The sequence below is a fragment of the Panthera uncia genome, chromosome B4 (genome assembly GCF_023721935.1).
Source record: "Panthera uncia isolate 11264 chromosome B4, Puncia_PCG_1.0, whole genome shotgun sequence".
NCBI lineage: Eukaryota > Metazoa > Chordata > Mammalia > Carnivora > Felidae > Panthera > Panthera uncia.
Window position 1 is genome coordinate 117,945,624 of NC_064809.1, and position 24,879 is coordinate 117,970,502.

Consider the following 24,879-nt stretch of genomic DNA (forward strand, 5'->3'; position numbering starts at 1 on the left):
CTAAGCGACCTGGGGGGGGGGCGGGGCGGCGCGGACTCCGCGCGGGGCGGAGCTAGGCGGGCTTTGGCAGGCGCAGGAGGGGTGCTGCCCCGCCACCCTGGCCCGGGGCTGGGCGTGCGTCCTCCGCTCCCTTGACGCCACTGGGTGTTTCGACTCCCAGTCCCGCAACCTTCTTGCGCTTTACAGTCCTCCCTCTCCACTCTCTGGTCTTGTTCCGGTCTCCATCACCAAGTGTTCCTTCCACATCCTACTCGTCTTTCATTTTTCATAATTTACTCCACAAACTGCCCTGCATGCACTGCTCTCTACCTGCTCTACTCAGCTTTCTTCATATTCTTGCCTCAGTTTCTTCCCCTTTGCTAAGATATACTGCTCCCTCCTTCCGCCCACCCCTTAATGCTATAATTTAATGTTTCCTCTGGTGATTCCAATCCTAAAGGAAGTAAAAGTTGACAACTTATCTTAAAAGATTCCAGGACCTAGGAATTAGAAGTCCTAAATTCAAGTCCTAGCTATATTTTATTCTAGCTGCATTAGGGTGGAGAAAATAATTTCCTTACTTTTCGCTTTGGTTTAATCATCTATAAAATAGGTTAATAATGTATTCCTTACTCATCTCTTTAGGTTGTTGTACCTAAGGAAATCAGAATGTAAAATTTCACTTGAAAATTTCTATAAAAAGAAAGGAAATTCCTGAAATAGGGAGAACGATTACAGCTCTGAACTCCATCCTTCCTCCCCCTCAGCCTTAAACCAACACTTTCTGAGGTGAAAATGATCACCCAGTGATGTCTAAAGGAAGGAAAGAAATTAGACTACCTCTCAGAAATGTATCAGGAAAAATGTGGTTATGTATGGAGGAGTGGGGATAGTTCTCACCTAGTCTAACAACCTGGCCTTTTTTAAAGAGGAAAGGAGATAGTGGGTTGACTATCATGCACTATAACCTAAGCACTATTCAAGTATCTAGGATTACCTAAACAAAGCCCCCCAAAAAAACTATTGGGGGGGGGGGGGGGGGGGGGGGGACAAAAAAACCTGTTCTGTCATGAAAGAGTTAACAGCCTAGCAAGGTCTTAGTGCTAAGACCTTGAGCTATGTCATTAGTCTATGGGCCAAGTGGTATCTCAGCCGTTTTGTAGCTATGTAAACTTGCGGAAATCATTTAATCTGTCAGCCTCAGTTATCTCATCTATTGGAAATAATATTAAAACTTTCTAACTCAGAACTTTATGAGGTCTAAATGAGATTATGCATATAAAGTTTTCAGCAAAGTGCTCCGCACATGACAAGCTCTTAATAATGTCATTGTTATCATTAGCGTTGTTGAAAACAGAAGCAAAGTGTGTGAGAACACAAAGGAAGAAATGATTTCTTCAACCTTGAGTCATTGACGGATTTACAGTGGAGATGTTATTTCAAAAATGAGACTAAATCAGCCTAATGTGTTACCAGAACAGACCTTGAAGTCCAAGATTTGTATATAAAACCTAACCTTGCAGATTTTTAGCTATGTGATTGTAGGAGTATGGAAACTCTCAGGCTCCGTGATAGTTGCTGTGAAGATTAAACCAAGCTAATGAAGGTTGAGTACTTAAGAGAGTGCCCGACACAATAGAATGGAAGCTATTATTATTAATTCACTACCTAGAAGAGGATGTTTCAAGCAGGTGGGAGTGTCAAAATTCATGGCTTATAAATGGCAAGTGGCTTACTGTTGTGGCTAGAACAAAACCTGGATTCCTTTTCAAAGTAATACGAGGGGCACCTGGGTGGCTCAGTTGGCTAAGCGTCCAACTTTTGATCTCAGCTCAGTTCTTGATCTCAGGGTCGTGAGTTCAGGCCCCATGATGGGCTCTGCACTGGGTATGAATCCTACTTGTAAATAAGTAAATAAATAAACAAAAAAAAAACTGAAAGTAATAAGTGTCAAAGAATCTCACAGCTTAATAACTGTAGTTATAGTATTTTTTAAGAAGTTCAACTGAGCAAATCTGAGAATTTAATTGGCTGTATTAAGCAATTCATGAATGGAGGATCATCCCACATAGCAAGTAGAAGGAAGATCCCAGGAGAGGAGTTATACAAAATGGGAAGTATTTATAGGAAGGAAGGTGAGGCAGAAAGCTATTAGCAAGAAAAGAGAGAAAGAAAGGGAGAAAGAAAAAAGATTGTTTCAGTCAAGGTCACCTTTCCTTAGAGGGAAAGGCAGAGAGTCCTATTAGGTGGATTACTTTATCTTGGAGGAGGGGAGTGGCAGGTGGAAGGACCTCCTGAGTAACAGATTACCTCATTGGTGCAGATCAGAAAATTCCAGGCTAATTGGCTTAAAATTCCACACCTAGAGAGGTTGAAACTGCAATTAGGTCTTGGTTTGCTGTGGGCAACTGACTCTACCTTGAGCCTGTGGTTTTCTTTTCAATAATATCTTTTTACTGAGAAAATGCATCTTCAATTTTTCTCTCCCTGGATTGAGAGAACATATAATGTCACAAAACCACTACAAATTCAGTGTTTTATATTAGTTTACATTTCTCTTAATTGCTTTTTAATTATTAAAGTATAATTTCTAGAAAGTTAAAAACATGACCGTCAGACAACTATATAATCAAGGTGCACCAAAGATTTATTAACTCATATTAACTCAAAAGCCAACAAAATAGGATATAGAGCTAGTTCACTCACTAACATGACTTAAATAAATCTGCTGCACCTGGTTATTATGTACCTATAGCAAAGTCATATTTTTAACTCTTTTATTTATTTTATTTTATTTTTTTAATGTTTATTTATTTTTGAGAAAGAGAGAGACAGAGCACGAGCCGGGGAGGGGCAGAGAGAGAGGGAGACACAGAATCCGAAGCAAACTCCAGGCTAAGGGCTGTCAGCACAGAGCCCCATACGGGACTCAAAATCATGAACCGTGAGATCATGACCTGAGCCGAAGTCGGACGCTTAACTGACTGAGCCACCCAGACGCCCCTTAAGTCTTTTAAAATTATGTAAGCAGAAAGAGTTAGGAGTGTCTCGAAAAAGACAGACATAACTTCCTTCACATAAGTCATTTTAGCCTCCCAGCCATCTTCTGAAAGAATATAACAGACACCATAAGGCCAGGAGATAGCCTAATCATATTCACAAGTGAAGCCTGACCTGACTCACACACTTGAGTTATCTTTACAAGATCTAAGCTCCTTTGAGCACCCAGTTACCAAGCCAACTAGAGCCAGAGAATTGATGATACTAACCCTTGCCGCCCTTCCAACTTCGACCTGGTCACCTTAAAATAACTTTTGCTCCAGTTCTATGCTGTATTCCCCATTGCACAAGCCACTTCATGAATATCTATGCACTCTTAAGTTATAACTCCCCCAGTTTTGTTGTTCAGGAGACACTGCTTTGGGAAAGATCCTTGGTGGTCTCCTTCACTTCTTGCAAGTAAAACCTTTCCTTTTCTTATTTTTTGTATTGGTTGTGTCTTTTGGCTCACTGCCAACCAAGAGGTGGACACAGTTTCAGTAACAATTATACATTGCCAAAATATACATGTACATGAAAAGTGTTAAAAAGGAAACCATAGAGGGGCACCTGGGTGGCTCAGTTGGTTGAGCATCCATCTGGCTCTTGATTTCAGCTCAGTCACGATCTCACCATCGTGAGACTGAGCTCCACTTTGGGCTCTGTGATGGAGCCTACTTGGGATTCTCTCTCTCTCTCTCTCTCTCTCTCTGCCCCTCCCCTGCATGTCTTCTCTCTCTCTCTCAAAATAAACAAATAAACATTTAAAAAAAGAAAAGAAAAAAGACATATGCCCAAAATGAAATCATTTGTGCTAGGCCATGTCATAAAACCAATGCTTAATAACTAACCTAATTAAAGTTTAAAACTCCCTCGGGAAATATAGTCTTAACTGATCAGTCAGGAATTTTCTGATCAGCACCAAAGAGGTAATCTGTCACACGGACCCTCCATTTCCCCCCCTCCCCCCCGGAAAAAAGGAAGATGACGTAATCCACCTAATAAGACCCCATGCCCTTCACCTTCAGGGAACATGACCTTGCCTGAAACAATCCTTTCTTGTCCTTTGCCAATATCTTCTTGCCCCACCCTCCTTCCTTTTTTTTTTTTTATTAACTTGTTTTATTTTTTATTTTTTTTAATTTACATCCAAATTAGTTAGCATACAGTGCAACAATGATTTCAGGAGTAGACTCCTTAGTGCCCCTTACCCATTTAGCCCATCCCCCCTCCAACAAACCCTCCAGTAACCCTCAGTTTGTTCTCCATATTTATGAGTCTCTTCTGTTTTGTCCCCTTCCCTGTTTTTATATTATTTTTATTTGCCTTCCCTTATGTTCATCTGTTTTGTCTCTTAAAGTCCCCATGAGTGAAGTCATGATTTTTGTCTTTCTCTGACTAATTTCACTTAGCATAATACCCTCCAGTTCCATCCACGTAGTTGCAAATGGCAAGATTTCATTCTTTTTGACTGCCGAGTAATACTCCATTGTATATATATATATATATATATATATATATATATATATATATATGTATACCACATCTTCTTTATCCATTCATCCATTGATGGACATTTAGGCTCTTTCCATACTTTGACTATTGTTGATAGTGCTGCTATAAACATGGGGGTGCATGTGTCCCTTTGAAACAGCACACCTGTATCCTGTGGATAAATGCCTAGTAGTGCAATTGCTGGGTCCTATAGGGTAGTTCTATTTTTAGCTTTTTGAGGAACCTCCATACTGTTTTCCAGAGTGGCTGGACCGCTTGCATTCCCAGCCCCACCCTCCTTCCTATAAAAACCTTCCATTTTGTACAACACCTCTCCTTGGAGTTCCCCTCTAGTTGCTAGATTGGATGCTGCCTAGTTCATGAATCTTTCAGTAAAGCCAATTATTGTTTCTTCAGTAAAGCCAGTTACATCTTCAAATTTTCTCAGTTACATTATATTTAACAGAAGTAGTACATGCTTGAGATTATTCGTGCTAAAATCTTGTAGGGGAGAGTGCATGGTGTGAAGGTAAATAGAATCAGAGTTTTTACCGAACAGTTTTATTCTGAAGTTGGCTCCTACTAGTTCATGAGAACCAAATGCATGCATCTCTTCCCAATTCTGTGTTCAGTGTTTGGTGACTTCAGGATAGCTTGAAATTGCCCTTTGTGACTATATTTATAACTGTGGTAAGCACTACAAATCAGAACTTTTTTTTTTACTGGAGATCTGGTTGTTAAACATTTACCAGCACACACTGTAAGATGGGGTGAAGGGAATGAGATTGCAAATGTATGGACATTATTTCATAGACAATGTCAAGCCATGGAAGAGAAGACTTCTGTGGTGAGTAATACATTTGAGGAGAATGGTCAGATTTCTGATTTAGAAAAATATTTGGTGAAAATTATGACAGCAGTACAGAAGACAGATCAGAAGGAAAAGAAAATGGAGGCAAAAAGGGCATTGGGAAGGCAGTGGCATTATTTCAGTTGAAAGATAAGGCAGTATCAATAGAGAGGAAAGGTCAAGGTCAGATTCCAGAGAGTAGGTCAAAAGTTAGAGTTGAAGGTAATTGAGGTATCTAACTTGGGTCATCAGGTGGGTCTTGGGACACACCACTAATATAGATAGGTAAGTATTTAGGTGGAACAAGCAGTTTTGGAGATAAGATTAAGTTTTGGATTTGCTGCCTTTGAAGTTATTTTAGGATATCTGGGTAGAAACATTCAGGTTACAGTTGGAGGTGGAAATTTTGCTTTAGGATTTATCAGTATTTAATGATATCTGAAACCAAGAACAAAAATGATCTTGATCAAGGAGTAAGTAAATGTTGAGGAAAGCAAAAAGAGAACCTTAAATGAGAAAGGTCTGATAACCAGAAGGAAAGAGCATATTTTATTTTTTTTTTTCAGAAGGAAAGAGCATATTTTAAAAGATGAAAGATGAATATAAATGATGGCAGCTCATAAACAACCAACAAAACTAAAAGGCAGCCAATGGAATGGGAGAAGATATTTGCAAATGACATATCTGATAGAGGGTTAGTATCCAAAGTTTATAAATAACTTATCAAATTCAACACCCAAAAAAACCCAAATAATCCAGGGAAGAAATGGGCAAAACACATGAATAGACACTTTTCCACAGAAGACATCCAGAAGGCTAACAGACACATGAAAAGATGCTCAACATCACTCATAATCAAAGAAATACAAATCAAAACCACAATGAGATACCACCTCACATCTGTCAGAATGGCTGAATTAACAACTCAGGAAACAACAGATGTTGGCAAGGATGGGGAGAAAGGGGACACTTTAGCACTGTTGGTGGAAATGCAAACTGGTGCAACCACTCTAGAGAACAATATGGAGGGTCCTCAAAAAATTAAAAGTAGAACTACCCTACAATCCAGAAATTGCACTACTAGGTATTTATCCAAGGGATACAAAAATGCTGATTCAAAGGGGCACATGCACCCCAATGTTTATAGCAGCATTATCAATAGCCAAATTATGGAAAGAGCCCAAATTTCCATTGACTGATGAATGGATAAAGAAGATGTGGTGCATATATACAGTGGAATATTACTCTGCAATTAAAAAGAATTAAATCTTGCCATTTGCAACAACGTGGATGGAACTAGAATGTGTTATGCTAAGCAAAATAAGTCAGAGAAAGATGAATACCATATGATTTCACTCATATGTGGAATTTAAGAAACAGAACAAATGAACACAACACGGCTGGGGGAGAGATGCAAACCAAGAAATAGACTCTTAACCATAGAGAACAAACTAAGAGTTGCTGGAGAGGAGGTGGAGGTGGGAGGGGGGGTTGCTAAATGAGTGATGGGTACTAAGGAGGGCACTTGTTGGGATGAACACTGGGTGTTATATATACGTGATGAATCACTAAATTCTACTCCTGAAACAATTTTTTAAAAATTAAAAAAAAAATAAATGATGGGCAGCTCTATGATGTAAGATTTATAAAATATTGTTTACATGTTTATAGTAAGGGATTTTATCAATTTAATAATAAAATAGAGCAAATAGAATGACTAAAATTGGACATAATTAAATTTGGGCATTCAATGACTTTGATACAAAGGATATAGACACCAATGGAATAAAGTGCCTGACTTCAAGAAGTTTTCCATCTACGCACGTTATGAGAATGATTATACGGGTGCGTGGCTGGCTCAGTTATGGAACATGTGACTCTTGATGTCAGGATTGTGAGTTCGAGCCTCAGGTTAGGTGTAAAGATTACTTAAAAATAAAATATTAAGAAAAAATGACGATTATATGATGAAATGATGATGATCATTACTACTGCTAGGTACTTGAATTTTATCTTTTACTATTCATAAAACAATTCTGCAAGGGAGTGTTATTTAGCTTACTCTATTTTATAGATGAGGAAACTAAGGCATAGAGTAACTAGCCTGTCCACAGTATCTACTAAGAACCAGGATTTGGCCCAGGAGTTTGAATGCAGAGATTGCACTATTAATCACTATCTCTTTGATTTCAATAATACTTCATAAATTTAAAAATTAAGTTAGTATATGTACACATACACACACACACGTATATGTATATACATGTCTATAAACTTCTAAGAAAGTTTACCCACAGATATTAAGCTTTTTGTAAGTGTTAACCATTATCATCTTCATTGCCCAAGGTTACACATTTTGTGGTGGAATCCGGATTAAAATTTCATCCTTTTAACCATTATTATACGTAGGAGTTAGCCCCAGGCATTAGGGGAACACAGAGGAGGAGCACCCAATTTTAAGACGGAGAACGGAGTAGTTGTTAGATGTTAAGAAACCTTTTTAGATAAGAATGAGAGAGTAGTGTTATGAAGAACAGGTACGCAAGGAAAGAGTCTGATTGAATGGAAAAGCAAGACGGTCGAAGGAACAAATATTTGTAATTTAAGGGTGGTTGGACCCCACAGTCGAATGGGCAGTGGCGGGAAATGAAGCTGAAGAGACTTCATGTCCAATTCCATATTGCTTATGGTTTTGCACTTTAGGAAAGGTCACTGAACAATACTATTGTTAACACACACACAGGGAGAGAGAGAGGCACAAAGCTACAGGTTTGCTACAGGGATTAGAAGAAACTTGTAGGGACGAGTCAATCTGCGAAGTAGAGGACAAACATGCAAAGGGCGAAAAAGCACTTAGCCGTTTCCATTCTTGTTGGATCTCGCCCCGACCTAAAAGGGCTAGTCTTAGAAGCACTGCAGGACTCAAGGACCCGCCGAGAGACTGTGCAGTCTCTGACTTCCGGCGTCCTCAGTTGCTAAGGGAGACCGGAAGCGCGCTTACGCTCTGCCCATGCAAACCATAGAGTACCGGAAAAAGAGTGAACGGAAGTGTCAGAAGGGGAAAACGAGTGCAGTTTGGTTCACGTTAAGATGACAACCTTAGTGCTGGATAACGGAGCCTATAATGCCAAAATCGGTTACAGCCATGAAAATGTGTCGTAAGTGTTCTCTCGCTCCTTAGGACAAGACAGACCCTTAATGGTTTCACCTGCTACGCTTCATTTTGGGATCACAGTAAATTGCAAATGCCCCTACGTGGCCCTAACCTGAGCCAGAGGGATGCTGTGTTTGGAGTTGGGAGACTGGGATGCTTTGAACTGGGATTTTGGCGTTAATTTAGGCTACGCGGCCCCGGAAGTGGGACATGTGTTTCCTTTCATAACAGGAAATAGCTCAGGAAAATAGGCTTCTAGAGAAGCGGTTCCTGAAGGAGGGGTGCATACACAAAATTCATGAACCCTCAGAAATCGTGGACATTTGTGTGTATGCATATTCTTGAGGACGCAGTTATGGCTTTTATCGGATTCTCGATGGGTTCTGTGACCCCCAAAAAGTTTAAAAACAATGGCCTTAATAATTGGAAACATTGAAGGCTTTGTGCCTAAGTCCTTCGTAGTGCTCAATGGCTGACCTGGTTGATAGAGTCGATTTAACAGAATTACTACAATGGCAATCAAAATATTTGTTATATATGTAGAATATATCATGTTTACAGAGGATTTCCCCCCCTTTCTCCTTTCCTTTCTTTTTTAAAGAGGACAATCAGACCGCATAGGAATGTAAATTGATAACGGTCGTCTGGAAAATGTTTTGCAATGTGTATGATTGTTTTTACCCTTTGACACAGCAATTCTGTTATCAGTTACCTAAGGAATAAATAGGAAGCGTTTGATAAGAGTAAATACAGCATGCTCTGTATTTTAGACATTGTGTATGTAGTTAAAAAAAAGAAAGCAAGCTAAATAATTAAGAATAGAAAATTGACTACAATTATAATACAACCATAAGATTGACTACAATGCAGTTTAAAAAAATCATGTCCTCAAAGAATATATAAACATATAGAAAAGTGACAGCATAGTATTGTCCCAATACTATTGGGACATAGAATTGTCCCAAATCCCTCTCTCTCTCTGTTCCCCTCTTTCTCCACATACATGTGTACACCTGTGCATGGTTGATAGGACTCTAGTTTGTCTTCCTAACAAGATTGTAAGCTTATGGTGGGCAGCAACCATATTTAAAACTACTTCCTACCTCTGTACCTTATAACATCTTGCTAATTGAAAATCTTTGACTTCCTAGTGACTTAGTTTCAATAGCTAGAACTTTGAACCTGTAAATCTTTTACCTGAGTGGTATTAAGATTTCCACGTTAAAGCCAGAATGACTTTACTTGAGCCCTGACTGTCATCTATGTGGTGGCAGGATCAGCACCCACTTAGAAGAATTTTCTTTCTTTCTTTCTTTCTTTCTTTCTCTCTCTCTCTCTCTCTTTCTCTCTCTCTTTCTTTCTTTCTTTCTTTTCTTTCTTCCTAGAAGAGTTTCTTAAAGAGTACTCGAGAAAGATAAAGGGTCCAGTGTAGAATGTGGTATGTATTAGAACTTAAAAAAAATTTTTTTTAAATTATTTGAAGACAGAATGAGAAACACTGTGGATATTTTTTTGCGTGCAGTGGGGTGGTTAAGTAATTGCATTTTTAGGAAGTATTCAGGGAATAATTATATTATTTGTTTCTTTGTTAATAGGGTAATTCCTAACTGTCAGTTCAGGTCAAAAACGGCACGTCTTAAAACTTTTACCGCCAACCAGATAGATGAAATAAAGGACCCTTCTGGACTCTTTTATATTCTTCCTTTTCAGAAGGTAATTCAATTATATGTCATTTCTAGCAATCTAAACCTAAATTTAAAAACAATTTTTAAATGTATAATTAAGATTTAGTATGTATGGAAATATTCTTAGATCTCAGAGAAAAGTTATTCAAAATTTATATAAGGTCTTATTATCCAAAAATTGAAATTAACTTGTCTTGTTAGCAATAAATGACCATGGCTTAGTTGCTGATTGTGGGTACTGAATTTTACTTGTTTATGTTAAAGTTAAATGAGATGAACACATTAAAAGTAAGAATGGAGTGGCATCTCCATATACTGATATGTCTTTTGAATCTTTGATGTTTGCTTATTGTTAATTTGTAAATTTTAGAATATTTAAAAGGAGAAAAACATGCCATTATAATTGGTTTGGAGGTAACCATAAAGAGAAATTAATGGTTTATAATATATTAATGTCATTTTTAAATGTTCAAATATTTGTGATAATTTATACAAGAATTTTTTTAGGGCTACTTGGTGAATTGGGATGTTCAAAGACAAGTTTGGGATTACCTTTTTGGAAAAGAAATGTATCAGGTAACAAATTGGAGTATGTATTCAAATTTCTATTTCCATGTCTTATTCAAATGAAAAGTTACAGCATCAAAGATTTATTAACTACTGTTAATAAAAGAACCAATAAGATAGGATATAAAGCTAGTTCACTCATTAATATGACATAAATAAATCTTATTGTACATGTTCATTGTATATAACAATCATATTTTTAACTTTTAAGGTTATGCATACTGTGACAATATACATGTATCTGAAAAGTAATACATGCTTGAGATTATTTATGCTAAAATCTACAGGGGGAGAGTGCATGGTATGAAGGTGAATAGAGTCAGAGTTTTTACTGAATAGTCCTGTGCTGAAGTTCCTCATACTGACTCATGAGAACCAATTACATGCATCTCTTCCTAACTGTGTTCAGTGTTTGGTGACTTCAGGATAGCTTGAAATCGGTCTTTGTGGCCATATTTATAACTGTGGTAAGCTCTACAAATCAGGGCGCTTTTTTTTTTTTTTTCTGGAAATCTGGTTATTGAACATTTACCAGCACACACTATAAGATGGGGTGAAGGGGGTGAGATTGCAAATGTATGGACATTATTTCATACGCATTGTCAAGCCATGGAAGAGAAGACTTCTGTGGTGAGTAATACATTTGGGGAGGATGATCAGATTTCTGAATTAGGAAAATATCTGGTGATAATTAATTATGCTAGCAGTACGGAAGACAGATCAGAAGGAGAAAAGAATGGAGGCAGAAAGGGCACTGGGAAGGCAGTGGCATGATTTCAGGTGAAAGATAAGGCAGTATGAATAGAGAGGAAAGGTCAAGCACTAATTCTAGACAGTAAGTCAAGGATTGGAGTTGAAGAGAATTGAGGTGCCTAGCTTTAACTTTTAAACATATTTCTAGTATATATTTAAGTCACTTCATATACTGTTACTAGCTTTGATTTTTTAAAAATAAAATAAGTGCAAGCGAATAGAATTTCCATTTTGAAGTGGAATTGGAGGTTAAGAGATGGTCTGTGAAACTCAAGATTAAAATTTCACTTCACATGTCTACTATTAGATCAATTCACTATCTCATTTTTATTTTCACAGTAAAATATTTTTGTCCACATATCTGAACTGTGAATATTATGTGAGAATTTTGTGCTTTTAATATCTATAGTGTAACTTTAGGAATAGTGAGTGAATATTCAGTTTTTAATGCTTCTGAAGAGTGTGGTAGAGAATTATCTAAACATTAAATATCCTAAAGCTTCTGGTCTTTTAACTTTGAAAACAAAATAACATCTCTAATGCTTGTAATTATACTGTTCATTACTTTTACATAATGATCTTCAAGCAAGTTGACAGTTCCATTTTATTAATGCTACCATTAAGAGAGTTAAAATTAAATAATAAAGTGCATGAATTTTGTGACCAAATTTTCTGGGTTCAAACCCTAGCTATGTCCCTAACTAGTTCCATGAAGCTTGGTAACTTATTCAACTCTTCTGTACCTCAGATTGCCCTCTGATTAAATGGAGATAGTAATAAGACTTGTTTTCTGTGATTATTTTGAGGATTTAATACATTTGTTTATATATGTAAAACAAGTATTTATAACTACAAAGTTATAAAACTTGTGGGATTTTTTTCTCTCATAGGTTGATTTTTTAGATACCAATATTATTATCACAGAACCATATTTTAACTTCACTTCAATTCAAGAATCAATGAATGAAATCCTATTTGAAGAATATCAGTTCCAAGCAGTCTTAAGAGTAAATGGTGAGTTAAAATTTTGATTGCAATTAAGTTACAGAAATATGGAATGAATAAAGAGGAACATTCAAAATCCAAGAATACTGGGTGACATTCTTTTAGATTTGGAGGAAATAAAATATGGGATTTAAAAATTAGATGGACTCTTATAGATTATCTAGTCAGACTTATTTTACTTCATCTTTTTACTAGTACAATATTTTCTCCCCAGTGAAGTTACTAGCAACATATTTAAAAAAAAAATTTTTTTTTAATGTTTATTTATTTTTGACAGAGAGAGAGAGAGAGAGAGAGAGAGACAGAGCATGAGCGGGGGAGGGGCAGAGAGAGAAGGAGACAGAATTCGAAGCAGGCTCCAGGTTCTGAGCTGTCAGCACAGAACCCAACGTGGGGCTTGAACTCACAGACTGTGAGATCATGACCTGAGCCGAAGTTGGATGCTCACCCGACTGAGCCACCCAGGAGTCCCACAACATTTTTTTTTAAGTTTATTTATTTTGAGAGAGAAAGAGTGTGCACGCATGTGAGCAGGGGAGGGGCAGAGAGAGAGGAATAGAGAATCCCAAACAGGCTCAGCGCTGACAGCCCCGATGTGGGGCTCGATCCCACAAACCTTGAGATTATGACCTGAGCCAAAATCAAGAGTCAGAGCCTTAACTGACTGAGCCAGGCAGGCTCCCCAACATGTATATATTTTTTAAGTAATCTCTATGCCCAATGTGGGGTTCAGACTCACAACCCCTAGGTTAGGTGTTCCATGCTCTACTGAGTAAGCCAGCTAGGGATTCCACTAGCCACATATTTTTAATTTCTAAAAGATTATTGTTTCTGTGGTAGTTATCTCTTCTGTCACTGATGTGTTTGTTATTATTATCATTCATTGAAATAATGTTAATAGCTTACTTAGCCTGACAATATGAGAAAAAACAATCTGAAAATACCATCTAGAAGTAAGTTTGTTAAAAGCTAGAATTACATTACAGGAGTGTACAATGAAAGTATTGAAATATTTAACTTGCAGGTGTTGAGTCTGTATGAGCAATACTATACTACAATGGTTAAGAGCACAATCTTTAAAAATTTTTTTAATGTTTACTTTTGAGAGAGAGAGAGCACACACACACACACACAAGGGAGGCGGGGGAGGGGCAGAGAGAGACGGAGACACAGAATCCAAAGCAGACTTCAGGCTCTGAGCTGGCATCACAGTGCCTGATGCAGGGCTTGAGCTTATGAACTGTGATATCATGACCTGAGCCGAAGGCAGATGCTTAACCGACTGAGCCACCCAGGTGCCCCATGTGGATATTGTTTTAAACTAGCATATAGAAATAAAAGAAAGTTTTTGTTTTTGTGCTTGCCTTAATTTGTTACCTTTCTTTATTGCTTTAAATTAATTATACTTTTATTTAATGCAGTTTTTTTTTTATCTTTTTTTTAATAGCTGGTGCTCTCAGTGCACATAGGTATTTTCGAGATAATCCTTCCGAATTATGCTGTATCATTGTAGATAGTGGATATTCCTTTACACATATAGTTCCTTACTGTAGAAGTAAAAAGAAAAAAGAAGCAATTATTCGGTGAGTTGTACTTAATTTTCATGTCTTTCATAGGATAAAACTGAATGAAAGGTGTGATAAACTGAACCAAATTTGCATTCTCCCTTTTTAGGATAAATGTGGGAGGAAAACTCCTAACCAATCATCTAAAGGAGATTATATCTTACAGGTAATACTTAGCTTGAGTCCTTGGGTGGGTTGGCTGCTGGTGATGAACTTTTTAAAGTAATTTAAAATTATTTTTAAAAACATAATAAAGTAATTCTTTAACCATTAGTTGTAACTTCAGGTAACAATTGTATACTATTGCTTTAAAAACTGTATCATATAATATAAATACAAATGATGTTCAACTTGAAAAGCTTTCTAGTAGGGTGCCTGGCTGGCTCAGTCGATGAAGCATACAACTCTTGATCTCTAGGTTGGGAGTTCAAGCTCCACATTGAATGTAGAGCTCACTAAAAAAAAAAAAAAAAAAGGAAGAAAGAAAGAAAGAAAGAAAGAAAGAAAGAAAAGAAAGAAAAGCTTTCTAACATATAAAATGCTAATGTCTACCAAAGTTTGGGTATCTCCAAACTCTAGGGAGTTTAATATGTTTATAATATTTTAAAATTATAAATGTTATAAAAACTATAAATGTTATACATTATAAAACAAATTAAAAATGCATTTAAGGGAATAAGAGTTTCAAAGGAAAATAAATCTCTACCTCCCCTTTCTGTCTCTCATGTACGTTCCATTCCACACAAAGTATCATCTTTAAACTGTATTTTTTATATTTTTAGTCTCTATGAGCCTTAATAATATATTGCTATTTCTGTTTGTGGATTAACCAGTATTAGTTGACTGCCCATCGTTAAAAGATGAGGAATTAGTGTACTTAGCCACATCCAACTCTTCTCCTGCTCCTAAATTTTATTTATGCTATTATTTTAAATTTTATTTTGTTTAAAAATGTAAGTGGGATTTTTTTGTTTTGTTTTGTAAGTAGGATTCTTAAATCTCAATTTCTTGCTACATTAACTTTGGCTTGTATGACACTGTCACTTTCTCTCAGTTACCCTCTATGTCATATGAGAAAATAAGTGAATCTGCATTTCCTTCTACCTTTCCTCCCACATTTTCCTTCTTTATTCTGTCAGATGTACCATTAGTTTTTTAAACAATTTTTTTTTTATTTAAAAACATTTTTTTTTAAGTTTATTTATTTTTGACAGAGACAGAGTGCGAGCATCAGCTGGGGAGGGGCAGAGAGAGAGAGAGAGGGGGAGATACAGAATCCGAAGCAGGCTCCAGGCTCCAGGCTCCAAGCTGTCAGCACAGAGCCTGACGTGGGGCTCAAACTCACACACGAACTGTGAGATCATGACCTGGACCAAAGTCAGATGCTTAACCGACTGAGCCACCCAGGCGCCCCAGTTTTTTAAACAATTTTATTGAGAGATAATTCACATCCCATACAGTTCACCCATTTAAAGGGTACATTTTCAATGGGTTGTAGTGCATTAGAACATTTTTAGAATGTTTTCATTACCCCCAAAAGAAACCCACTCCCCTTAGCCATCCCTTGTGGCTCTAGTACATTTGTTTTTGTTTTTTAAATTTTTTTAAATGTTTATTTATCTTTGAGAGACAGAGCACAAGCAGGGAGGGGCAGAGAGAGAGGGAGACACAGAATCTGAAGCAGGCTCCAGTCTCCAAGCTGCCAGCACAGAGCCCATCGTGTGGCCCAAACCCACTCAACCTGCGAGACCATGACCTGAGCTGAAGTCGGGGGCTCAACCGACTGAGCCACCCAGGCGCCCCTCTAGTACATTTGTAAAAAATTTTTTATTTTTAAATAATTACAGACCCAGGAAGTTGTAGAATAGCACATTGAGCTCTGTGTACTCTTAGTAACATCTTATATAACTATTACGATATAAAAATGATGACATTGACACTGGTATAATATTGTTACCCAGACTACAGGTAATGTTAGGTGTTCAACATTTTTTACATGCATTCATGTGTATGTATTTCCATGCAACTTTATCCCATGTATAGATTCATGTAAACACCACCACAGTCAAGATACAGAACTATTCCATCGCTCCGAAGGAACTCCTTTGTGCTGCTAATCCTTTATATTTGCTTTCCCACCGTGTCCCTCTCCCCTGGCAATCTCTAATTTGTTTTCCATTTCTGTGGTTTTGTTGTTTCAAGAAACAGAATCCTATAGTATGTAACCTTCATAGAGTCACTTTTTTCATTAAACATAATACTATACCACTTCTTCTTAATTACTGAGATAACATTTACATATTACTTTTTACTATAGTTAACTCTTCTTGCCTTGCTTATATATTAATTCTAAAAGTGGAAGGCTCATAAGTAGCATTTACAGTGTTAAGATTATGTGAATATTATTCACTGTAGAACCAAACAGAATTGGGCTCAGTTTCAAAAGGTTTGGATATTTAGTTCCTCTATCCCATCAGATTAGAAGCAGCAAATTGGAAAGGCAGAGAAAGTTCAGGCAGATGAAGATGTTAATCAAAACCCAGACAGTCTGAGTCCAGAGCCTGTGCACTTAATCATTTCTCCATGCTGAGTGGAAAAAATTCATATATTTTAAAAAGGAAGGCTGTTGAAGTTCAGCTTGAAAAGAACAAGGTGGCAAAAATACTTAGAAACAGTTATGAGCCTCAGTGGCTCAGTTGGTTGAGCGTCGGACTTCAGCTCAGGTCATGATCTCACAGTTTGTGGGTTCAAGCCCCACGTAGGGCTCTGTGCTGACAGCTCAAAGCCTGGAGCCTGCTTCGGATTCTGTGTCTCCTTCTCTCTGCCCCTTCCCTGCTTGCACTCTGTCTCTCAAAAATAGATACATGTTAAAAAAAGTAAAAAATAAAGTTATGAGAAACAATAATGGTGAAAGGAGACTTTCTCTAGTAGATGATAAAGCATTTTAGAATTGTAATAATTAAAGTGATACTTGAATGAGAATTAAATGATAGACCAGTGAGACCAAACAGTTAATTCTGAATCAAACATGTGTTAAAAAAAAAAAAAAAAAAAAAAGTAAGGTATACTAAAGAAAGCATCAGGGGGGCGCCTGGGTGGCTCAGTCGGTTAAGCGGCCGACTTCGGCTCAGGTCATGATCTCACAGTCCGTGAGTCCGAGCCCCGCGTCGGGCTCTGTGCTGACAGCTCAGAGCCTGGAACCTGTTTCAGATTCTGTGTCTCTCTCTCTCTGACCCTCCCCTGTTAATGCTCTGTCTCTCACTGTCTCAGAAATAAATAAACGTTAAAAAAAATTAAAAAGAAAAAAAAAAGAAAGCATCAGAAACCATTGAAGAGGAGATTGATTAAGAAAGGATACAGGGAAAGTTGGCTGTTTGGAGAAAAATTTTCCTTTGCTTCGTATTCTAAAGTTCAAATGGATTCAAGACTTAAATATAAAAATAAAACGACAACAAGAAAATATTTAATTAAAAGAGTAAAGTTTACAAGCCTGGAATGTATAATCCAATGAATTTTTAAAAACAATATACCCAGGTAACCAGAACACAGTTCAAGGAGAATATTACCAGCATTCTCATTCCTCTTTGTCCTCTTCTAGTCTGGAAAACCACTAATTTCAAGCATTTGTAAAGAAAACAAATACAAACATAAACCTGAGAAATTTGGAATAAATGTGACACCAAATTGTTATCTTTAATATATTAAGGGCTCTTATTGATCCATAAAAAAAGCATTACCTTGGTATGAAATGGTTACTAGATGATTCTCAGAAAACAAATGTTCAGTAGCACAGTTGATCATTAGAGTTATATACAGTCACAATATATAAATGGATAATTCTCAGACATAAAAAAAATGTTAAACATCTGTAGTAACTACAGATTCAGTTAAAATATTTATTGAGCATTTATTTAGGAGGTTGGGATATATGGGTTAACAATAAGAGTTCCTCTGTTTCTTTTTGAAAAAAAATTTTTAATGTTTATTTTTGAGAGAGAGGGACAGAGTGCGAGCAGGGGAGGGTCAGAGAGAGAGGGAGACACAGAATCTGAAGCAGACTCCAGGCTCTGAGCTGTCAGTACAAGCCCAATGCAGGGCTCGAACTCGTGAACTGTAAGATCACAACCTGAGCTGAAGTCAGATGCTTAACCGACTGAGCCACCCAGGCACCCCTAGTGTTCCTCTTTTTCATGGTACTTCCTAGTAGAGCTGCTGATCAGAGCATAACTTGAAATATCTTTTCTGGTAAACAGTTTGGCAATATACCAAGATACTAACAGTATTTCAAATTCTGTGTTCTAGAGTGTGAATAAATAATGAGATAATCCGAGATATAGATTAAAATACCTGTAGTGCTTCGATTTTGAGGTATACTTTTTCCACATCTCTAGTTGGGACAGATCTTCCAGCTGTTGATACCTTAGAATTGTCATAGTTTAATTACCATCTTTTCTTTTCATTGGTGCAATAGTGAGTCTTAAGGTAAAACATGGTGTATATGAAGGTAACAAAAAGCAAAAGGAAGCAATATTAATGTTTTTTACTTATTAAGTATAAGGATTATGCTAAATACTTATGTATAATTAGAATCATTTACTTCTCACAGATGTGTTGTCGGTGATCTTATTATCATGACCCCTTTAGAGTTGAAGAGATTGAGTCCCAGAGAGGTCAAGTAGCTTGGTTGCTAAGTTGTGATTCAACCAAAGTGTCTGGGGTGCCTGGCTGGCTCAGTCAGTAGAGCATGCAACTTTTGATCTTGGGGTCATGAGTTCAGGCCCCAAGTTGGCCATAGAGCCTATTTAAAAAAAACAACAAAACCAAAGTCCATGTTTATACACACACAAGTATCTTTCTTCTCTGACCTAAACTTCCAACACTAGGAATGCTAATAAGTACATATTCATAGATCACTCTAATAAATATCATGGGACCATAAATAACCATATTTTTAAAGAATGATAGCATAAGAAAATGTGAGATGATGTTTAGTCTAAAAAAGTAAATGTAGTATATATGTGTAGAGAAAAATATTCAAAGGAAATAACTTCACATTTTTGTTCTTTCTTTTGCATTTTTTTAATTGAAGCATAGTTCACACGTTACATTGATTTCAGGTGTACAACATAGTCATTTGACAACTCTATGTTGTCTTACTATAAGTGTAACTACCATCTGTCACCGCTACCATTGACTATATTCTCTATGCTGTACCTTTCATGTCCGTGACTTATTCCATAACTGGAAGCCTGTACCTCCTACACCTCTTCACCTATTTTGCCCATCCCCTCACCTTCTCCCCTTTGGCAACTACCAGTTCTCTGTATTAACAGGTCAGTTTTTGCTTTGTTTGTTTTGTTCTTTAGATTCCACAAAGAAGTGAAATCATGTATGATTTGTCTTTATCTGACTTATTTCATTTAGCATAAAATCATCTAAGTTTATCCATGTTGTCACAAATGGCAAGATCTCATTCTTTTTTATGACAGCTTAGTATTTCAGTGTGTGGGTGTGGGTGTACATCACATTTTCTTTATCCATTTATCAATTGGCACTAAAGTTGCTACCATATTTTGTCTATTATAAATAATGCTTCAAAAAAAGGGGTACATATATTTTTTCAAATTAGGCTTTTTGTTTTCTTTGGGTAAATTAGTGGATCATATGATATTTCTGTTTTTAACTGTAAAAAAAAAAGGTTTATTTTTGAGAGCGAGAGAGAGTGAGGGAGGGACGGAGAAAGAGGGAGACAGAGGATCCAAAGTGGGCTCTGGGCTGACAGCAGAGAGCCTAATGTGGGGCTCGAACTCACAAACTGAGATCATGACCTGAACCCAAGCCAGACACTTAACCAACTGAGCCAACCAGGTACCCCTCTATTCTTAATTTTTTGAGGACTCCATGCTATTTTCCACAGTGGCTGTACAAATTTACATTCCCACCAATAGCGCTTGAGAGTTTTTCTTTTTCTATATTGTTGCAAACACCTGTTATTTTTTGTCTTTTTGATACTAGCCATTTTGACAGGTGTGAGGTGATATCTCACTGTGGTTTTGATTTGCATCTCCCTGATGAGAGTGATGTTGAGTGTCTTTTCATGTGTCTCGTGGCCTCTGCATGTTGTCTTTGGTAAAATGTCTATCCAGGTCCTCTTCCCATTTTTAATCAGATTATTTGTTTGTTTCTTTGTTTGTTTTGGTGTTGAGTTATAAAATATCTTTATATATTTTGGATATTAACCCCTTATCAGATATATCATTTCAGATATATCATTTATAAATATCTTCTCCCATTCAGTAGGTTGTCTTTTCATTTTGTTAATGGTTCCTTTCACTGTGTGAAAGATTTTTATATTGGTGTACTCCCAATAGTTTTTGTTTCGCTTGTTTCCTTGGCCTGAGGAGACATATCTAGAAAAATGTTGCTGAAGCCAGTGTCCAAAATATTACTGCTTGTTTTCTTTAAGGAGTTTTATGGTTTCAGATCTCACATTTAGGTCTTTAATAATCTATTTTGAGTTTGTTTTTGTGTATAGAGTAAGAAAGTCGCCCAGGTTCATTCTTTTGCATGTATCTCTCCAGTGTTCCCAACACCAAATGAAGAGACTATCTTTTCCCCACTATATATCCTTGCTTCCTTTGTTGTAGATTAATTGACCATATAAACATGGGTTTATTTCTGGGCTCGATGTTCTTCCATTGATCTATGTGGCTGTTTTTCTGCCAGTACCATGCTGTTGTTATTACTATAACTTTGTAGTTTATCTTGTTGCATATCTTGAAGTCTGGGATTATGATACCGCCCCAGCTTTGTTCTTTTTCAAGATTGCTTTGGCTTTTTGGTGTCTTTTGTTGTTCCATACAAATTTTAGGATTATTTGTCCTAGTTCTCTGAAAGATACTTTGGTATTTTGATAGAGATTACATTGAATTTGTAGATTGCTTTGGGTAGTGTGGGCATTTTAATAACATTTATTGTTCTAAGCCATGAGCATGGAATATCTTTCCATTTGTTTGTGTTGTCTTCAGTTTTGGTTTTTAAGGCATCTTTGTTTTCTTCATTAAGCCTATGTTTTCTTGGATTCACTCATCAGATGTTTATTAGGCATCTACTATGTGCCAGGTACTGTGTGCTAATCCACAATACTGCTATAATCAGAAAAGAAAGTGCAAAGAGTTAAGTCATTTTAGCAAGATTCTATTCAGAATGGTTAGAGGAAAAGGTTTGCTCTCTAATTGGATAAGCCTTACCATACTTAAAGCCTTCATTTTCAATTTCTTTGTGCAAACTGGACTGATATGTGCCCTCAGAGGGGTAATGTGGAGATTATATACAATTGAAGTATAATTATTCCATAAAGTTGAAAATATCTTACACATTCAGAAATTTAATATTAAAAAATCAATTACCCAAAGATTTAATTCCAGAAAAAATATTTTATTTTTCTATTAAAAAAATTTTTTTAATCTTTATTTATTTTTGAGAGAGAGAGAGCATAACCAGGGGAGGCTCAGAGAGAGAGGGAGACACAGAATCCAAAGCCGTCTCCAGGCTCCAAGCTGTTGCACAAAGTCTGATGCATGGCTCAAACTCACAAACCGAGAATTTGAGACCTGAGCTGAAGTTGGACGCTTAACCAACTGAGCCACCCAGGCGTCCCAGAAAAAATATTTTAAATGGTAATTATAAATTAGACTTACATTTTTCCATTTCAAATTTTACTGTTTTTATATCCATTTAGGCAGCTACATGTTATGGATGAAACACATGTGATTAATCAAGTGAAAGAAGATGTATGCTATGTGTCTCAGGATTTTTATAGAGATATGGATATTGCAAAGTATGTATAATAGTAATCTAAGAATCAGAAAGTTGATTCTTGGGTAATTTTATACATAGTTAATTATTTCACGTATCTCTATTTCGTTTTCCAGGTTGAAAGGAGAAGAAAATACAGTAATGATAGACTATGTTTTGCCTGACTTCAGTACAATTAAAAAGGGCTTTTGTAAGGTAATTTAAAAAATCCTCAATGACATTTCTTGAAGTGACCACCTCAGGCAGATTTGAAAAAAATCTAGTTGGGTTTGGTAGAGTCTTACAGAGTTGTTGATAACTGCTTTCCTGGTGGCCTTTTCTCCAGGCACAAGTGTATAAGTGATTAATAAATATCTCATTAAAGTTATTTAGAAAAAGGACTATCAGCTGAATGATAGCACAAGGGACAAATCTGGAGATTACCTATATTATGGTTAACCCTTTTCTATTTTCTTAAGAATTAGTTTAAGTCCAGTTAGAGCTTGGTTGTTTTCCAGTTGTGAAAATTATTGACATAGCAGACATGACTGAATTTTACTTGTTTGGTCTGATATGATCAGATTGTAGTGGAAAAGGGCAAAATCCAGTGCACTTTCAAAGTGTTGAGCAGCAGTTTATCTTGGATGTCAAAATAATTTCTCCTTATCTTTGATCTGTTCAGGTAAACTATCAGTTCTATGTTTGGGTAAATGTGAAGTTTGCCCTTTTAGCTGGCTTGATGGAGGACTGTTGGGAAGTTAAAAATCTTTGGTCAGAAATGTAAGCATATTTCTACAAGGAAACATTTATGGTATCATTCACTGCAGTATACTTTAAAAGAGTGAAAGATAGGGAAAAGCCCAAATATCTGCTAATGGAGGAGAATAAATAAATTTTGACATGTTCATAAAATAAGCAATAGTGAAAATGAAATAGAGCTACATGATAATCATGGATAAATCTCACAAACATGTTTCTGTCTAAAACACGATGTCTTTAAGCAAGTTTTAGGAGGATATATATAGTTTCAGGCTGTGTGGAATAATAATTTATCTTATTTAAGAATATATAAGTATTGGGGTGCCTGGGTGGCTCAGTCAGTTGAGTGTTCAACTTTGGCTCAGGTCATGATCTCACGACTGGTGGGTTTCTAGCCCCGCATCTGGCTCTGTGCTGACAACTCAGAGCCTGGAGTTTGCTTTGGATTCTGTGTCTCCCTCTCTCTCTGCCCCTCCCCTACTCATGCTCTGTCTTTCTGTCTCTCTCAAAAATGAATAAACATTAAAAAAAAAAAGAATACATAAGTGTGAATTAAAAGTATAAAACTGTGAATGATAACACCAAATTAAAAAGGGGAGTGATAAAAAAAAAAAATTAAAAGACAGGGGGTGGGGGAGGGCGGCTCCTGGGTGGCTCAGTCGGTTAAGCCTCTGACTCTTGGTTTTGGCTCAGGTCATGACCTGCAGTTCTTGAGTTTGAGCCCCACATTGGGCTCTGCGCTGACAATGCATAACCTGCTTAGGGTCTCCTCTCTTCCCCTCCCCTGCTCGTTCTGTCTCTCTATAAATAAATAAACTTAAAAAAAATTTAAAAAAAAGGAGGGAGTGACAATGTATAAAGTTGTATCAAACTAATTCATGAATACATGGGTTTTATACTTCTTTTAATTATTTATACTTTTTCATAAGCCTAAAATTAAGTATATATAATATATATATATACATATATATATATATATATATATTTTTTTTTACCATACTATTGAAGTGAAATACAAGTCAGAATTCTGAGAAGGCTACCCAAAGCCTCATAAAATTGAAGTCATCCTGTAATATTCTTAGAAACCGATCCTTGTGGAAGGTTGTAGGTTGGCTTTTAGAAGTGGGTGTTGGAACAAATTATGAGATCAAGTTGCTTGTTCGTGAACTGGAAGCCCAAGTTGTACTTTATTTACGAGACAATGAAAACTGAAAATATATAGACAACACCATCTTCATATATTATTACTCATTAAAATACTCCAGTTATATAAAGCACCTTACGGATAATTTAAAGCACTTTGTAGAATTAATGGTAGTAAAGTCATCTATATTTCTGCAGGGATGGACCCTGAGTAAAGACTCAGTGATTCCCAATTTCTCCAAACCTGACTGATTGTTGGAATCACCCAGGGCACTTGAAAAATAATCTATATCCATGTTCTTAGTTCCTGTCCCTAGAAATGCTTAGTGCTTAAGTTTGATAACTTAATCTTACAAAAATCTCTTCCAGATAATTGTACCATCAACTAAGTCTATAAATTTTTTTCTTTTTTTAAATGTATTCTCTCCTGCCCTGCGAATGACACTCTATCAGTTTACTAGACATTATCTGCTAAATGCCACCGATTTTCTCCTTGCCAGATTTTAAGCCCTGTTTACTCAAACCTGCATCTTATATAGTTAGCCAATAGAGATGTTATTCCTTGAATTGACCATTGTTTTACTCATTGTCTTTGGAGAAAAAAGGCAGAAGGTACATAATATTGTTTGCAGCTCTTTTTTTTTGTTAAGTTTATTTATTTTGAGAGAGAGAGAGTGAGCACAGGGGAGGGACAGAGGGAGAAGGAGAGAGAGAGAATCCCAAGCAGGCTCTGCACTGTCAGCAAGGAGTCTGATGTGGGGCTCGAACTCAGGAACCATGAGATCATGACCTGAGCGAAAATCAAGAGTCAGATGCTTAACTGACTGAGCCACCCAGGCATCCCTGCAGCTCTTTTATTGGCCTTTGGTTTTGTGAACAATATCTGGTCATAGGCTAAGCTTAATTAACTCAGTATAGACTCCTTTTTAACTTGTGGACTTTAATATCAATTGAGTAGACAGAGTCAGTTGGCCTCAACTTGTGCTAGATGATAGAATGTTACATTGAATTTTACTTCAAAAATAATGGTTTAATCTTTACTTTGTCAATGTTAAAATTTGTAATTTATTCACAATATAGTTGACCCTT

General features: G+C 36.6%; 1 protein-coding gene across 3 annotated transcripts in view; it reads left to right on the forward strand.

The window, feature by feature from the left end:
- The first annotated feature begins 8,396 nt into the window (after positions 1-8,396).
- ACTR6 (actin related protein 6) overlaps positions 8,397-24,879 on the forward strand; it is a 31,268-nt gene continuing 14,785 nt past the window's right edge. The window contains exons 1-8 of one of the 3 annotated variants that reach the window (XM_049626146.1): positions 8,397-8,520; positions 10,112-10,229; positions 10,709-10,777; positions 12,412-12,535; positions 13,974-14,109; positions 14,201-14,257; positions 21,833-21,931; positions 22,026-22,104. In XM_049626146.1, coding sequence (XP_049482103.1) covers positions 8,453-8,520; positions 10,112-10,229; positions 10,709-10,777; positions 12,412-12,535; positions 13,974-14,109; positions 14,201-14,257; positions 21,833-21,931; positions 22,026-22,104 — 750 coding nt within the window. In that variant the 5' untranslated portion in view covers positions 8,397-8,452. The remainder of the gene's footprint in view (positions 8,521-10,111; positions 10,230-10,708; positions 10,778-12,411; positions 12,536-13,973; positions 14,110-14,200; positions 14,258-21,832; positions 21,932-22,025; positions 22,105-24,879) is intronic. The other 2 variants (XM_049626148.1, XM_049626149.1) reach the window with 2 other exon arrangements.